This window comes from Lepidochelys kempii, chromosome 5 (assembly GCF_965140265.1).
Source record: "Lepidochelys kempii isolate rLepKem1 chromosome 5, rLepKem1.hap2, whole genome shotgun sequence".
Taxonomy (NCBI): domain Eukaryota; kingdom Metazoa; phylum Chordata; order Testudines; family Cheloniidae; genus Lepidochelys; species Lepidochelys kempii.
The window spans coordinates 32,465,235-32,483,627 of NC_133260.1; the positions used below are offsets into that span (position 1 = coordinate 32,465,235).

At 39.5% G+C, this 18,393-nt stretch overlaps 1 protein-coding gene across 2 annotated transcripts in view; it reads left to right on the forward strand.

Moving 5' to 3' along the window:
- The window catches only part of PARP8 (poly(ADP-ribose) polymerase family member 8), a 166,712-nt gene extending 156,094 nt beyond the window's left edge, over window positions 1-10,618 (forward strand). For both annotated transcript variants that reach the window (XM_073343909.1, XM_073343910.1), the window contains exons 25-26: window positions 1,444-1,528; window positions 3,015-10,618. In XM_073343909.1, coding sequence (XP_073200010.1) covers window positions 1,444-1,528; window positions 3,015-3,117 — 188 coding nt within the window. In that variant the 3' untranslated portion in view covers window positions 3,118-10,618. The remainder of the gene's footprint in view (window positions 1-1,443; window positions 1,529-3,014) is intronic.
- The last annotated feature ends 7,775 nt before the right edge of the window (window positions 10,619-18,393 follow it).

The following is an 18,393-nucleotide window of genomic DNA, read 5'->3' on the forward strand; positions in this document are numbered from 1 at the left end:
GTGCAAATTCTACACATATATGAAGCCTTTAAATGACATTTTTTTAAATGTAATCCATTACTGTACCAATTATGTTCTAATGTCGTTCTAGAATTCCTGGGAACAGACCTATTCTGAAACTAGAATTTGTCTTTACATTTCTAATAATTTAAAAACAAAAATCTAAATATCCCAAACATACTTTTCCAAGTGTAAATGGTATTAAAAGGATAGAAATGAATGTGCAAAACTATTTCACTTATCATAGGTCTTGTTTCTCTGGCATATTTTAATGTACAATTTGCCAAAATATACTTTTGATCAGCAAAAATCCATCTCAAGGAAGGGAAGAGTAGAGAGAGGGAGTTCGTAAGATTTAATAACTCATGAAAAAATCAGTCATAAAAGAAAAAACATCCAGTGTTTATGAGTTGCAAGAGGCAAACATTTATGTTGACTTAAAATGAAAAAAAGAGAAGGAGGTAAGAGTTAAACCTCACACAGCAGATTGTAAAGCTATGTACACATGCATTTATTTACAATAGTGTTCAAGTGCGTTTATGGAAGATCTTCAGAACAACATGGTTTGTATTCAAAAATGGACTCTACCCAGAAAACCTTATTTCTGATCATTATCTTCATGGTTTAAAAAAAAAAATCTGTAATCTAATATGTAGTTGTTTCCTAGAGAAGTGGTACCTAATTCTCCAGATTCATAATTCCCTCTATATGTGTGTCAGTGACTGGAACATGGGTGGTTGTGTCTAGTGGTTAGAGCAGAAGCCAATTCCAGTGGTTAAAGCAGAAGTCAGAGGCCAGAGCCAAGGTCAGAGACGGAGCCAGACGTCGGAGCTGATGGTCAGGACCAGGTTACCTGGAGCGAAGCCAGGCAGGAGTAGGGCTAGGTCCAAGGCAGGAGCTATCATGGGAAAATGCTTAGAGCAGCCACTGAACTGCTGTTGCTGGGCTTAAGAACTGACCTGTTACCATTCCAGTCGATCAGGTGGTGTAGCCAAGCCAGTCAGGCAACCTACTTCAGACCAGCTGTGCTCATTAAGTTGCCCAGAGATTGGCTCTGCTGCAGGCCCTGATTCCTGACATGGGAGGAGGGGGGGGAGGTGGAGGGTTCTAGCAGCATTTGAAGAAGCATAATACTAAATAATCAATGACCCATTTCCCAGCTTTTTCTTTCATATTTTACTTTTCACCCATTCGTCATCAAACATAAATTTTCTGTGTGCCAAAGTTTGATTAATTGGCCCACAGTACCCTATACCACTGGAGTGTCCATTGTTAGCGAGAATTAAGCTGATCTCCTAACTCCTAGGTTCAGCCAACTCCAAGGTTCTAGACAAGGCGACAGACATTCCCACAATTTATTTAAAATGTGTGGAAGCATAGATATTTTTAAATGATGTTTTCCAGAGATGTTTTCAGTGCTCAGTGTTTGTTCTCTCCTTGTAGTGATAACCTCACCTGATCTGCACAAACATGGGGAGATATGGGTAGTTCCCAACACTGATCATGTGTGTACAAGATTCTTCTTTGTGTAAGTACAATACGTCTTTTTAGCTTTAAAATTCTACTTGTATATTTCCTAAATTGTTTTGCCATGTTTTCTTCAGTTTTTTTGCAACAACTTTAAGAGACCAAAAATAAAGTCTTCCGAACAATTTTTCAAGAATTGATTTTTTTAAGGAAATGTCTGCAAGATCAATGACAATAGATTATTTTACTTTTACCTTTTGTTATAATAAGCAAAAAAGAGAACAATGGGTGAAGGGCTATAGGATGTTCCCACTCTATATGAATATGTCACACTATAGTAAGTGTATCGCTGTATTGACCTGAGACCAAAAAACAACCCTCCTAGAGTGTACTTCTGAAAAGCCAAGGAAGTCAAAAATAGGGATAAAAAGATTTATCTTTAAGTTGTACTCTAGCTGTAAAACAGATGTTTCCTTTTATCACATTTGATTCATTAAGAGACTACTATATATCGACATAGGCCCTCATCCTGCAAAGAAGGCCACCCAGCTGGACCCCTGGACCCACCCAGAGCCTCCTCTATTTCAAATTTGCAGTAAATATGGAGTTGTCTTTACTGGGGATTTGCCCTGATTGGTGGCCACTCACTGGTATTTGTGTACCAATGTATACACCGAGTATAGACAGGGTAAAACTGTGTTTTACATCAGTGCCTGTTATCCCTGTTCTAAGGAGGAGTAAGCTGCACTGGTTTACCATGTCCGCAGTTGAAACTTGCACAGGTACAGATCCCTAAGGGTATGTCTACACAGTAGGTAAACACTTGCAGCTGGCCTAGGTCAGCTGACTTGGGCTTGCAGGGCTTAGCCTGCGGGGCTATATAATTGCCATGTAGACATTTGGGCTTGACCTGGAGCCCAAACTCTGGGACCCCACGAGCTGGGGAAGGTCCCAGGGCCCAGCTTCAGCCTGAGCCCAAACATCTACACATCAATTGTTATCCCCCCAGCCTGAGCCCCATGAGCCTGCATCAGCTGACCCGGGGCCAGCCACAGCCAGGGTCTTTTATTTCACTGTAGATGTACCCTGTGACTGACCAAAAGTGACTGATATCAGAACAAATCCCCAGTTTAGACAAAGAATCAGTTACTGCAGATGGAGAGTGCAGTAACTTACACATGGTTTCATAACACTCCGCTCCAGGAGGTTCCCAAGAGCCAGTGATGGTAATGAAAGGAAGCCCTTTGCATCTGAGCTCCCGCAGCTGATATGCTTCCAACGGCTTACAGTGAGCCAGAGGTAGGCAGTAGTGCAGCCCTAGCAGGTCCTGCTGGACTTCAGTTTTGCTGGTTGAAACCCTAGGCCTCTTCTGTGAAAGGGCAAATCCTGCCATCAAACAGCTTCACACTTCTGGAGTTTACACTCGCCACGTAATATTCATGGCTTAGTGTTGAAATAAGGAGCATTGTAAAGTATATAGCACTGATGTCATTGCATAGTGAATAAAGAGTGGATTACAATTTTATTTTTTGTCTGTACTTTTTTAGTTATGAAGATGGCCAAGTGGGTGATACAAGTATAAATACACAAGAAACAGGCATTCACAAAGAGATTCTTCGAGTCATTGGTAATCAAACTGCTACTGGGTAAAAGGACCACTCTTATTTAATTGATGTGATTTGGAAGCCTTCCTCAGTCTCAAAGCTGGATTTTGAACTGAAGAAGATGTGAAAAACTAATTTATTATTATTATTATTATTAATACTACTGCTACTACTAAACAAATTAACCCTTTGAATACTTCCTTTTTTCTTACTTAGTATTTCTTATCTCATTGAAATACCTGAAATGGTATGAATTAGCAATTATAGGGGTACAAAGTCCATTAATATACTACAACTAATAGCAATTTAAGAGACATTTGGGTTGCTCACAATAAACAATTTAAAAAGGAGTTTTGTGCTGATATTTTTATATTAAACTCTTTAATTGGACCATTTTAGTACTGTATACTGGTATTTTAAATTTAGAATGACTGAAATATAAGCGAGAGAAGATTTTGTAGCGGAGAACCTGCATTATACAGGACACTTTGCAATAAGAATATTCACATATTTTAATACACCGTAAAAATGGTTTCTGGAACATGTCAAATTGAAGAGGTTGGTTACTTACAATATCATAGATTCATTTTACTGTACGCAAATGCAGCTAGAATGTAGAGTAAAAAAAGTTAAAAGAAGAAAACATTTTTGCAGTATTCAGTTATTGCCAAGAGAAATATAACTACATTGATGGTGTGTGTCTAGTCTTCTTCATTCTCTTAAAAGAAACTATACCATTCAGTAAACAGTTAAGTTATTATTTAAAAGATGCAAGCTGAGCTAACCAGAGTTCCAGGGGCTGAGAAGTGAATTTGTAGCGAAGCCATTTGTAAACCAGTTTTTACAATGACCTATCACCTCAGTTTAGCAAGGTACTTAGGTGTTTTCAGTGGCATTGCTCTTGTGATTAACATTAAGACATGTGCTTAAGTACCTGGCTAAATCAAGACCTATATATATTTCAGTTGATTGTCCGATTAGGAAGAAATAGCAATACCTTTCATGTTACAAACATGTCAGAATGACTCTTGAGTTCCCTTTGGTGAAATACTATTAATTCATCCCTAAGGAAACAAAGCAAATCTGTTAAATCTTTATGATTTAGGAATTACAAGTGTTAAAAATAAAATGGTTACCAGAGTATGAGCATGTTGGCAGCACACTTTAGGGACCAGGGACCAGTCCTAAAAGGTGCTAAGCACCTCCTATGAAGTGCTAATTGCCCTCAGCTCTCACTGAAGTCATCTTGCAGGATCATGCCCTTCCCTTTTGACAACATTTCAGATCCCGCTCTGTACATCTCCACTTACTCCCTTGCAGCCTTGGAAAGGGAGAAGATAGGCACAAAAATTACCATAGAAGATCACACCTTGAGTCCTCCAGAAGTGGCCTGTACTGTTATTAACATGATGGTTATTAGGAAGACCCCAGTGTGTGCTTGTTTCTTTAAACAGAGCATAAGTCATCTAAATAATTGTATAATGTACAGAGATATTAGGGGTTAGAGATTTATTGTTGGAAGTCTTTTGTTATTCCAAGTTACTCTGCTTCTTGCCTCATCACTCCTGTTTCCCTGTATCACAAAATAATCCTCACTCAAAAGGATAAAATTGAAGTTATCTAGAATAAAAGTAAAGTTCTCTAACGGGCCTCCTTGGAACCAGGCCATCTCTGGAGACACCACTAATAACCTGTGGCACTGCAGCGCAGTTTAACATCTTGCACCAAGGATGATTTCTGGAGTTGATCCATCTACATGGAGCAGTTAGGTAGCGTGAAGGGTCTGACTGCACAAATGCAAGGAAAGTAGAATTGAGGCTGGAAATCTGGACTGACCATTCTTCCTTAGTTCATCCTGCTATATATACATGTATGGCTGAACTGGGAGGAGGCTGAGCTCAACAGTATGGTGAAACATAGAACATGTGATGAAATGCTGTACCTAGAAAAACTGAGGGGAACTATGCAGCAGGGAACAAGTCCACAGAGGAGTCCTGCAGTGGCTAAGTGGAATGATGGCCCACCATTTCAGGGGGCCTCCTCAAATATGGGATGTGCAACAAATAGGTGGGGCCAAGAGGGGGTCAGAGGTGCTCTAAGTGACATACTTCTCCCTCCCCCCAGTTACAGCAGATTCACAGCCTAAATCCTGCTCTGGGGAAACAGAGAGTAACTAGAGCAGTGAGTGAAATTCAGCGTGCATAGTGGACCTCTTGTGCCAGCCACATAAGGAGTACCCATAGATGCTACAACTATTGGGGGGAAGAGGGAACATTTCTCCATCTTTCAGGCAGGATGTAACAAAAGTGTCTTTTCCTCGTCCTTTTCCCAGAATCTCCCAAACTCCTAACTACAGGTTTAAGCCTGTGACCAAGTAAAAGCAAAGGAGGTAAAGGGACAGTAGTTCTAGTCACAGCACTGTTTCCACCACTCTCAACGTATGTACATCGCAGTGTCCTCTGTCCCAGTGTGTCTCCTCTCTTTGGGTCTCATATCCCCAGTAGGGAGTCCTTACTGACTCTGAGAGAGCTGGACTCTTTCCATTGCCTCCCCTGCTGGCTAAGTCTGGCACTCTCTTCTCTTCGCCTCGGAGGCTGCTTAACAACTGATGAGCCAATGGTAAGACTTGTCTTACCAACTGAAAGCAGAGGTGCTGCCAGACTTAGCCAGCGGGGAAGACAAAGGAAAAAGTCCAGCTTCTCAGTTGCAGGGTACATTCACTGAAAGTGAAGGGAAATGTCTCCTTTCCTCAAGCCTGGAGCATGTGGCAGGATATAAACTTCACCTACTTACATCTCTCTCAATAGGCACCCTCTGTTGGTGAGACCAGCCCCTAAGAGAGTGCGGACACAACCGAACAGAGGACACTTGGAAGTACATATGATCTGTGGGGAAACAGTGCTGGGGGCACAAGGGGACAGAGAACACTGGGGGTACACTTACCAGGGGATACAAAACATTGTTGGGGGTGTGGTCAAACACTTGGGGATGGCATAGAACATGGAAGGGTAACCAGGATGTTGTATGGGAACACAAAGCATGATGTGGACGCCAGGGGATCCAAAATACTGCGAGAAGAGTACTTGAGGGACGCAACGTGGAGCATGGGAAGTTGCACAAAGCACAGGTCACCACCAAGAGGGACAGAGAGAGTGTGGGAGATATACACAAATACAGTGTGGGAGAACATAGAGCATTAGTGGGATACGGAGTTGCACAGAGCATAGGAACAGACACTGTGGCGGGGGAGACAACACTGGTGGGGAACAGAGTAGTACAGACCATAGAGGGAACAGTGTGTGGAGAACACAGAGTACTGGTAGGGTGCAGAGTAGCACCGAGCTTAGGAACAGAGAGATGGGGACAGCCTGGGGGAGAACATACAGTTGGGTGAGCAGTATGCAGAGTACTATATGTGTAAACAGGCACGGTCCTACATGCAAACAAAGACACTCGTATGATATAATGTACAGTGCGGTGCTGCAGGGCAGCTTTCAGGAGGAAGGGAATCAAATTCCTTCCTGGAGTCAGCTCTTTCCGGTCCCCAAGTTTTGGGTCCCAGCAACTTCACTGATTATGTCCTCCTCTCCACACCAGCGGCCGAATCATTCTTTTTCTAGTGTCACCTAAAGGAGTCTCTCTGAGCCGCATGGTGCACTCATCATTGGGATGGGGACTGGGATTCCTATGGAATCTCCTCTCAGCCCTCCATTCACCTTCCCACTGGTGCCCTCTGCCCCTTGGAGACACCTGCGAGACTTGAGAGACTGTGTTAGTGCTGAGTGACTCCAAAGGAACCGTGGAGTTTTTCCATTTGCTCATTCCCATGTGTGGGCTGTGGCACAGGAGAGGAGCATGTGGACCTTAAAGACAGTGTGTGGTCTTGAATTGTCAATCTTAACCCCTTTGATTTTGTTTTTGCAGGTCTTCCCTTCCCCCCATTGCTTCATTACTGTTACTGTGGTTGAACTTCTACTTGTTTAGGTGGATAGTAATTTTTTTAAAGCCTCGTGCATACAAACTAAGTGTTAACAGTAACTTTGAAAGGAGTAAGGGCCTGATCCTGCAACGTCCTGAAAAGGTGCTGTGACTTCCTATTGATTTCAGTGGGACTTGAGAACACTGACCATATGGCAGAATCAAGCTCTGACAGTGTGCCATTTCTCTTACCAGCATTATTTTTTTTTATCTCTGCAATGCGCCTAATTCAATAAGAAGTGCTGTTAATTATCCCCGAGGAAGCAAATAAGTTCTGAAGTCTTCATGTTCATGATCAGGAACCTGAGCCTGCAATGCAGTGATCACCTCATGAGAGCCCACAACTCCCACTGAAATCAGTCGGCCTTGTAGGGTCCAGGTCCTGGAAGGCAGAACAAGGGGAAACCCCCACATTATGAATAGTGGTAGAATTAAATTGAAACTCATTTGGAAACCCAGTAACTTAGTCTTTTTTTTTTGGACAGGAAAATATTTTTTGAGTGCTATCATATCTATGAATGGAAAAGCGTCCTCAGTTACTTCCTTTAAAGAGAATATTGGCACAGTCAGCATGTCCCCTCCCATAGTAAAGCCCCAGGGAGACCCCTAATAGGTAGAAAACTCTCTGTGAGGTTCCTTTTGCGGGATTTCTCCCTGATGATTCCATCTAGGGGGTGGAAGTTGCCCTCTCTGAAGCCCTACAGATCCCTTGAGATCTATGTGGATCTCAGGGGATCTGAAAAGGCCAAGGCCATCTGCACAAAGGCCTTGTGCGCCTATGGAGTTCTGGCATTTCCAGCCCCCTAGCAGTATAGCTCAAATGGAGCTGTGCAATCAGACACATCTGCTGGCCATGGCTGTCCCTGCAACCCCCCCATAAAGGGGTATGTCCTCCACAGATGATGTTTCCCAGGAAAGGGAATGTAGCTCCAGTCTGTATTAACTTTCCTGGCAAATGTCCATGGTTTCAGTGGGAGACAATGTGTTATTCCCCTGGCCATGACCCTATGTAACGGCACTACCCAGTCTCCGTGCCTACTCTTGTGAAGGTCCCTACCCTATGGAGAGTTCTATGTGGGGTCTTGGGACAGGGAACCACTAACCTCCGTCTACATGATGTGACACCAAGTTGTAGCCCCCAGAAATAGGGGGTTGCAGTGGAACTAAAATTAAACTAATAATATTTCACCACAATAATAAAGTGTTCATCACAGGATCCAATTTTGGTATCAATACTTTTACACCAAGACAGGAAAAATATTTTTTTAAACTTCTCCTAAATTCAGCCAGGAATTTTGCATTCAAGGGATTAAGCACTGTGGGCTGTCTCCTTAGCTGATGTAAACAGTGTAGCTCTATTTTCCTCAACATATCTACACCTGTTTACACGATCTGAGACTCTGGTTCGGTAACTCTTAATTTAATGGCCAGTTTGTCTGACAATCTGCTTCCAAATGTTTTATGGGAACACCATCAATGACTCCATATTTTTTTACGCTTGTATTTTTTTCTGAAACCCTTGAAAAACTGTTTACTGATGCTGTATGATTTTAATGTTATAGCTGTTGGTACTAAAAGTGAATCTGATGAACAATGCTAAGATTATACTTTCTTTCATTGTTAAAAATATAAGATAATTTCAAAAGGAAGACTTTCTGCTTAGGTCAAGGGAGCTACATTTGTAAACAATTTTTACCACTGAAATAATTAGCTTTTTCCATGGTTGTTCCTGAGTACAAAGTAGGGGAAGAGAAGCAATTGAATACATGTGAAGAAGTTCTCTATTTAAAAAATTAATTAATAAATATAAAAATGACCTAAGCATTAAATTCATTTTAATGGATTTTTGTTTCTTGGCTCAAGAAAATTTAAGTCAAGCAAGAAAAAGTAGTTGTCATGAAATTTTGTCAAGGAGGTAAATGTGCACGACTAAAAGCTCTCTGGTAATCTTAGCATTTTCAAATAACATGTAGGCTTGGAGGGGTCTGATCCTGCAATGTGTTGAACACCCCATTCAAGGTGCTGAGCCCCCTCAACCCCTCTTAGGAGTGGGCCTTTGATGAACAAATATGAATGTTGTTTTATGTGTTAGTCATGCCTTGTTGTTACAGTAAATTTTAAAAGAGCTTATGAAGCAAAGGCCCATTGCAAATGAGACCATCATGTAGAATTCTGTGCATCTTTAAATCAGTAAATCTGGATGGATATTAGCAGGGCTAAGCTTGTGTTTAATTTCGTTATTGGTAACACAGTGAAGTCAACAGCAATCTTGATGGTTAATGAGATTAAGGAGAGGTTATAAATTCAAGTCCCTGTTAAAGAACCTGGGCATCCTTCATCAGTTAACATGAGTGAGCCGTTAGAACTGCCTCCTCCTGATTGAAGACTACAGTCATGGTTATTGTACATCCTTGTAAGAGGGGCACTGTAAAACCTAACTAGAATAGACTAGGTTTCAGGTTGTCTCTTTGGGCACTTAGGATCCTTTGATACTTTATCTGCAGAATTGAGGTGTTAATCTGATGTCCTGCTGAATTTCTTCATTACAAACACTACCTCAAGATGAAAGGCAAACTTATTAACTAAACAAGGTCTTCTATTTGAAAGCAGTTAGAATATCACATGTAGGACTAAAAAGTAACTAAAAAAATCTCCAGTCTCCTCTGCCATGGTTGTAACTATAATTAGTTTCACCACTTGTAGTGTTCATTACTGTAAGGAAATTTGTGCTTCAATTAATGCTGGTAAATAATGGAGAGTTCTATTTATGAAGGTTTTGTTCAGTTGGTTGAGTCTTGGGATATTGCTTTGGAAGTTTTGGGTTTCTAAGTATTTTGCTCTTTTTGCAACCTATGTGCTTTAGCTTTATGTTCACTAGCTGAAGCAACACCCACTGATGAAACCAAATGGAATAAAATGCACAGAGCTGTCATTTTCGTGTGGTAGACTGAATACGAAAACCTTTTGGCAGTTTATTCCTGCTAAATTTTAGTCTGCCAGTGCAGCAGTGATGTATATTACTACCCATTAAACATTGCATTGAGATTTTGTATACAGTATGATATATTAAGTATACATTTTTGTAGAACAAAAAAACCAAGTAGTTTTTAGACAAAACATATCTAGAGTATGAAAAACTGTTGAAGAATAGATTTCATTAAACATTTACCAGCAAGTCAGTAAAAATAGAATTCTCATACACAGGCATTCAGCATAATTTAATGTTCTAAAAATATTTTTTAAATTCACCCAATAATTACTGTACCTTTTGAGTTTAAAAAATACAGCTACTCCTTTACATAAACATTAAAATATGCCTATGTTTCTTTTTAATTATACAGCCTTTTCTTCCAATAACTTTCTTGAATTCTGTGCACAAAATAGTATTGCAGCCTGCTATTTAACCTATGGTGCCTTAGAGTTATTACAAATATTTAATAATATGTATATATTGTAAATACTGCCAAAAGATCACTAAGGCCAAATATTTTCTCTATTCACTTTTTACTGCACTTGCTTTCTATTGCTATTTAAGCCTCCTTTTATTCAGCTTTGTAACAGTTATAACATTGTAGCCAATGTAAATATTTACTTTCAATAAATCTGAATTTGTTCAACAAGTACTGTGTTTCTGGGCACTATTGTGAGAACTGTGTTTGAGGGTTATCATTCTTCTCCTTAGTGAAGTCTGTTGCTGTTTCTGCATTTTTGATGATCTCAGCAACACTTAAAAGTTATGCCAAGTTTTTTACGCTTATTAAAAACATTCTCTGCAGTGACCCATTTTTAAAAACACCTGAGGTAGAAGTTAAAAACAATTTTGTGTCACCTTTAACTGACTACTACTGCATGTTATATTATATCTTTGATTTAAAATACAGATATTGGATGCAGAGAGGGGATTTATACATTTTGAATGTACAGTATCATATAAAATATATAGTTATGTCACAAGGCACATTTTATGATATCTTTTTTTAAAAAAACCTTCTGTCCTGCATTTTGTGTAAAAGTATGTTTTTCCCTAAAAACACGCAGAAAATGCATGAAGGCCCATATCATTCATAACATAGGATATGCTTAATGTATAAATGCACATCTGCAACTCATAAAATACACAGACATATGTAGGAATGGTTATTAATTCAGTGAATGTACTATTGTTTCCCAGTACCTACAAAGCTGAAGTAATTCTTGAGTTATAGGGGTGTATATGAACTATTATCTTTTGAACAGTTTAGATTCTGCTTGGTAACATAATTAATATTACTATCTCAGATTACAGATTTTGGATTGAGGAATTGTGAATGGTCCTATGATTTTGAATTCCAAAAATAAGTTTTATCCATATTTATTCCATATAAATATGTAAGAGAAGAAGCTTTTGTTGATACTTCAAAAAGTTAATTATTTTAATTCCAGTAGCATCTAGATTGGAGCCATATTGAACAATTTATAGACACATTGTAAGATACAGCCAATACACCAGCGAACTTAAAGTATAATAGAGTGGGAGGAGAACGAGAGGTACAAAAAGAAGCAGTGACTTGCCAAAAGTCACACAGTAAGGCGGTAGCAGAACTAGGGCAAGAATCCAGATGTGAAATCCTGGCTCCATTGAAGTCAATGGCAAAACCTACATTGATTTCAGGGGAGCCAGGATTAAACCCTCTTTCCTGAGTAGAGATGGGCAAAAAATTTTGTCTGAAGATTTTTTTGTTGAAAAACGTGACCCAACAATGGCCCAGTTTGTGAATTTATGTTGATTTTGCCAAATTATTTGTTTTGAAAAAAAAAACTGAAATAAAATTCCAAAAAAGCACAACATTTTGTTTCAACGTTTTCCAAACAAAACATTTCAATTTTTCAGTTCAAAATGACTTACCCGTTTTCTAATTTAAAAACTTAATTTCATTTCCATTTTTTAATTAAAAAATGTTTTAAAATGCTCAAAATTGAAACATTTCATTTGACCCAAAAGGAATTTTTTTAACTTTTTGATTTACTGAACATTTCCAAAAATTATGTTTTCAGTTGGACCTGAATCTTTTTTTTCAATTGCCAGCAATCTGAAAAATCCATTATTCACCAGCTTGAGTCCTGAGTTGTAGTCCAGTGCCCTACCTCCTGGATTTGATTAGGTATGTCCATACGGCAACTAAGAAACAGTGGCTGAGCTGTACCAACTGACTTGGGCTCATGAAGCTTGGGCTGATGGGCTGTTTAATTGTGGTGTAGATATTTGCGCACTGGCTGGAGCCCAGGCTCTAGGATCCTGTGAGGTGGAAGGGCATGTCTACACCACAATAAAACAGCCCCTTAACTCAAGCCCTGTGACTCTGAGTCAGCTGACATGGGCCAGGCACTTGTTTTAATTGAAGTGTAGACATTCCCACTGTTTCTCAATGTGCATGAAGATTCTTTTCCCAATGTGATATCCTCAGATTTGTTCAGGAGGGTGGTAAATGAGTTTATTCAGTTCTGCTAATGTTTATTACGCACTGTGTTAGCCTATTCAACAGTTGCATTTTTGGGCATAAAAAAGACATGGAAAAATCATAATCTAAACAGTGTTTGCAGTGTGGTTGTAGCCATCTTGATCCAGGATATACAAGAGACAAGGTGGGTGAGGTAATATCTTTTATTGGACCCACTTCTGTTGGTGAAAGAGATGAACTTTTGAACTCTACAGAGCTCTTCTTCAGGTGTTCTTGAGAGACGAAAGCTTGGAGCTCAAAAGTCACCAACAGAAATTGGTCCAATAAAAGATATTATCTCACCTTGTCAATTTAAACATTAACTGACAGCAATGCAGAATTATTACAGCAGAGGAAAGTGTCTTTCAATTGCACATGCCGATGTGCTTCTTTGACAGAACCCAGAAGCAGAACATTTTCTAAGAAAAAACATTATGACTGTTGATGAGCAATATACTCTTTACTCAATAAAATGTATTTACACGCTTGACTGGCTTTCTTTCCTTAAATTACTTTACAGTGCAAATTGCAGCAGATAATTTTTACACAGTTCACAACAATTCAGGCCTAATCTGCATGGTACTGAGCACCTCCTTCAAGGTGTCTGTCTATCTATGGCATTGCTAAGATGCCTGCCATCATGGTAACTGAGTCGACGAAGCCAATAGAAGGTGAGGTCACTCAGCATCCTGCAGGATTGGGCCCTTAGTGTAGAAAAAAATGCAATAGAATATCAGAGTTGGAAGGGACCTCTGGAGGTCATCTAGTCCAACCCCCTGCCCAGAGCAGGGCCAATCCCCAACTAAATCATCCCAGCCAGGGCTTTCTCAAGCTTGACCTTAAAAACTTCTAAAATATAGGGACTACCAGTGCCTGTATCCCATAATGATGGATACTCTAGAAATGCCTAGGTTGAAAGTGGGCAGAAGATACATATACTTTAGTGCAGATAAAAAGTATTCAGAAACATGGCAGGGTTCAGAATCTTGCAAAAGTTTGGCATCAAGACAAGTGTCATGTGAAAGAAATATGAATGGTACGTTCTAAATCAACTCTCTTTTTAGTGGGCCAAGTATAGAGCTTTCCAAGCATAGTCTTCTCAGCATATCTTAAATATTGCAAACATTTTCATTAATATTCAGAGGGAGTGAAGCAGGATTCACCAAAAGGAAATTGAAGCTTCTGGTTAAGTTATAAGACACTTTTAGTAGTAGTACCCTGTGTATCAATCGCTGGCCTGAACAGATCGGATTTGAGCCTATACCACAAAACTGAAAAATGGTGCGGCAATGGGAATAACATTAGCAGCAGGAACAGCAACTGCTGTAGAAGCAACAGCAAGAGGAGTCTCTAGAGAACATGTCTGGAAAAAATACAGGAACTCCTGACTTAAGCTCTGTTCCAACAAAAGCCAGGGCTTATCATCAGCAAAGTATTTTGAATATGTAACTTTGAAAGTGAAAGCTTCTATTGTTTTTGAGCAATGAGAAGAAAATTGTTGTTGGTTAGATCAGAGCCACCATCTCGTAGCTGAGTGGATCAATGATAACTCACTTCATATACATCTCTTCGGGCAATAGTCCCACTGCAGCTGTGTACAGAAGATGATGAACATCTCTCTTTCTTCCAGCAGATGTTTGGAGTAATATCAGAATTACTGTTAAATTTGTGAACAAAACTATTTCACTTTCTTTGTGGCTGATCTTCTTCTGGCTTCTGTCCTGTGTAGTTATTTAAATTTTCTCAGTGGTTCATATTAGGAGAACACTCTAGAAAGATGGGAGAGGATGGGTTGTACTTATTTCAATACTGTATCTGAAATATTTGACCATATTCCTTTCTTCGCTCTAACTGTTGAAGAGGTAATTTTGGTGATTAACTATAGATTTCCTTCTACTCCCCCCTTCCCCCCCCCTTTTTTTTTTTGGATGCTCACCTGTCAAAATGCATTTACTGGTACCTATAAATAGAAGAAATTATAGGGGGCCAAATCCTCGGCTGCTGTAAATTTTCACAGTTCTATTGTCAGTGGAGCTATAGCAATTCACAAGTGTAGATCATTTTGCTCTGGGTATTTCAAAAACACCTTTAACAAATACAGTTTCTTTATATTCATTGTTTTGGTAACATGAGACCTAGTTTGCTTGCTTTTCTCCATCAACATGTTGGGCTGGAGGATTTAAAAACTTGTTTTTGGTCATTCCCAGAAGCCAGCAGTACGCTCTTGTATGCATGTTACCATTTAGCTGACATGTTGTTCCTGATGTGATATTCCATCTGTATGAAATTGTGTTATTCCACTATTTGCCTCTCTATTATCATCTGCAAATTCAAATGCTGTGCTTGGCATGCTGACATGCAAATCATAAATATTACAAAGCTGAAGTCTCAGCAACAATCGCTGACCTGCTCTTCTAGCACCTTTTCTCAACTTAAACATTCCAATTCATGGCTACTGCTTGAGAGGGAACGTATTTGTGACATTCTTTGGTGGACAATATAGATTGTCTTTACCTCTTCCCCTCTCCAGCATCCTTTCGGGGGATGGGGGCGGGGTGGTCCTTTCAGTGCTTTCATCATGAAAAATTAACAGGTTGGGCTTTGGGATGGAATATTTCTTTTTTTAATCACATCAAATTCTACATATCTAGCTCAAGCTGATGTGATCTGAATTTCCAATCTGTTTCCCTAACTGTCACTCACTCTCTCAGAGTTATCCTTATATTTGTATTTCAGTGCTAATTTTTCAGTGCTAACATTGACATAAGGGGATGTTCTGTCATGAATATAAATGCTACTCCTGTAATAAAAAAGCATGTATACAAACCCATGGGTTTGGAAAGCACTACTTTTATGTAAATATAAAAGTTTACTGAGTTCTAGAACACATATTTTTGTTCAGTGTTCTTATATTTGTGTGTGTATTTTGTGCAACACCCAGACATCTGTAATCAAAGAATGAGAACTTTCCACAGCAATGTTGTGTGTTTAGATGCCTGCAGTAGAACAGGAAATTATTTTTACATGTTAGAAATAAAAGGGCTGTATGTTGTTGTATCTCACCATACAAACTCCTTTTAAATGAGCTGTTTAGATATATTAAAGTGGTCAACATAAGAGCACTGAAGTGTATCCCATAGCAAGTAGAATAAATCACTACAAAATGATCATGATCCTACTAGATAATATATACAATACATATACATTAGATAGTGTTGCGGTTCAGTGATGAGACAGAACACAGCTTTATGCAAGCAAACAGGCTGGTCAGCGGAGATGGGCTGTTCTGCCCCCCCGCCTTCCACCTTCTCCTTTTATTATATTTCTCCCCCTAAGCATTACACACTGCTACACAAAGGAATGTATGACGTTGATTCATATGCTTAGTTACCATCCTCTATCTACTACAATCCTGGTTCTCAGGCCTTGAGCCCAGGCTAAAGAAACCTCCCACAGTTGCTGTCCAAACAATCAAGTTCTCAGGGTTCATATCTAGCCCTTGTCCTTGGATAGAGCAATGTGTGCATTGCTCCTAGGAAACAGTCAGGGTGTGCCCCGCCTGCTTCCAGGTGGAATAGCTAGACATTAACCCTTCAAGATAAATTTGTGATTGTCTAGTTATAATGCTAAACAGTCTCTTTTTCCCTTAATAATGATATTCCTGTATTTAAGGTTTTTTGAACCTATCATATTTGTTGAATAGCTCAGTAAAATAGCCAGGTATTGTATATGGGGAGCAAGGAGGTTGATCCAAAACAGCATGAAAAAAAGGGCAAGGACAAGGCCAAACAATGAATTGTGTATATGCTACCTACACTAAGTATTCCTTTTTAATCTAGGCAAAATTGGTATAGTAAATTTAAAATTGCCTTTATGTTTAATGGCAGTTATGCCTTTAGAGAAGTTTTAGTTTGTATAGCTATTGATTTGGATTTCAAAAACAAAAATCTCTTTATTTTAGTAAAGTCTGAGCTCCCTTTTGACACTTCTTTGAGTAGTGATGGAGTAAAGGATTTGGTTCCAGGTGTGGATTGAGTTTATTGTGAGTCCCCTCCAAAACTCTGTTGTCCTAAGACATGAGTAGTTTTTTATATAATCCTGGCCAGCTGGAGTTTCTGTTTTCTAAGGAGAGTATTTGCTGATTATTTGCATATGTACATATATAGAGGGTGAAATCCTGGCTCTACTGAAGTCAATTGCAAAGCTTCTGTTGCCTTCAGTGGAGCCAGAATTTCATCCAGAGTATGCTCTAGTTCCATCTAATGAGTGTCTGTGCATTGGCACTAGCAGGCAGCAATTTTTCAGGCCTCACAAATGGCTTCACCAGAAGCAGAAATCTGGACTGATTCTTTTGAGTCGGTTTTATAATCCATTGCCTGGGAATCCACGGAACTCCTGTGCACTACCCACTGGAACTGGTTACTTGTTCATAGTATAATCCAGTGGAAATTTCCTTTATGCAGTATAAAAAGGGGAACTCCTGCACACATCCAAGTCCAGTTTGGTAATTAGTATCCAAATAACATATTTTCAATCAAACCACAGTGTTCATGAATGCTTTGGGGGGAAAACACCAGGTACTACATCAACCTACCTCAAAATTAAACATATCTACAGTAAGAAAAGAAATGTACATATATTGTACAAATCTTAGATATTTGTTTCATCTAGACTTTGATCTTTTGTCCGTTCACGTCAATAAAAAAGCTCCTATTGATGGTGGAAGATCAAGCATCTGAGGCCTTATTCTTCTCTTCTTTGTGTCTTGTGTAGTATTTGTACTCAGGCAAAGTGAGTGCTACCATTCTGATTTGGTAGCTGTGACCCTAGGCATCCCTGTGTTCACACCCTGCACACTGCTGCAATGATATTTGTACAAAATAAGACTTATGAGGTATAATTTAAAAACTAATAGCACTCTGGTCAGTAACTGCATTGTGAATTGTATGTGACAATGCTGTGTGTGGAATTAGGGATGCTCACTCATATTATGCTTTAAAGTCTGTGACTAAGAGGTGTTTAAACCAGGCATGCCGGGGGAGTTGATAAACTAGGCATGGCCAAATTCAATGGCCTATTCATTTGTGTCAGCGATTGCAGGAAGAGAACACTTAAATAGCAAAATTGCAACAAGAAACATCACATTGGAACAAACTAGGGGACACCTTAATCAGGATGGAGTTGGCCTCCTGGAGGGAATAGGAGACTGAATCCCAGGAAATCAATTTGACTCTTGAAACATGGGCAGATTTTGAGATAGAAGGACACAGAAAAACTTTGGATTATCCTTTTCCTGAGGAGACAAGGAAAACCAGCACCTTTTACTCTGTGGAGATCATGACTAAGAGTTAGCCAGGAATTACTAGGAAAGGAAGAATGGTGAGAAAATTACCTTGAACAAAGATGGTAGCTAAGTTAAGTCTTAGGCATTAAAAAGTTTATTTTTACTTTTATTTGTTTGTAACCATTTCTATCCTTACTCCTTCTACTTGGTATTACTTAACCTATATCCTTTTGTTAATAAACTTGTTTTGTTTTTACTGTAAACCAATGTAGTGCTGTGTTTGAAGGGAAGGGTATGTTTAGCCCAGTTAAATTAATAAACTCTAATGTACTGACTCTTTAAAGGAGCAGTGAATATAATAGCTTCTGTAAATGCACAGTGATAGGGGCTGTGTGTTGTAGAGAATCATCTCAGAGGAGCTCGGGGGCTGGAGTTCACTGGTTGTTATCTGCTAGGCAAGGTTTGGGCTGGGATAGGCTTGAGGAGTTTGCTGGTGAGGAAGACAGACTGGTGTTGCAAGGACCTGACACACAGTCTCATCTCCAGCAAGGCTCACTCTTCCTGAGGCAGAGAGGTAACACAG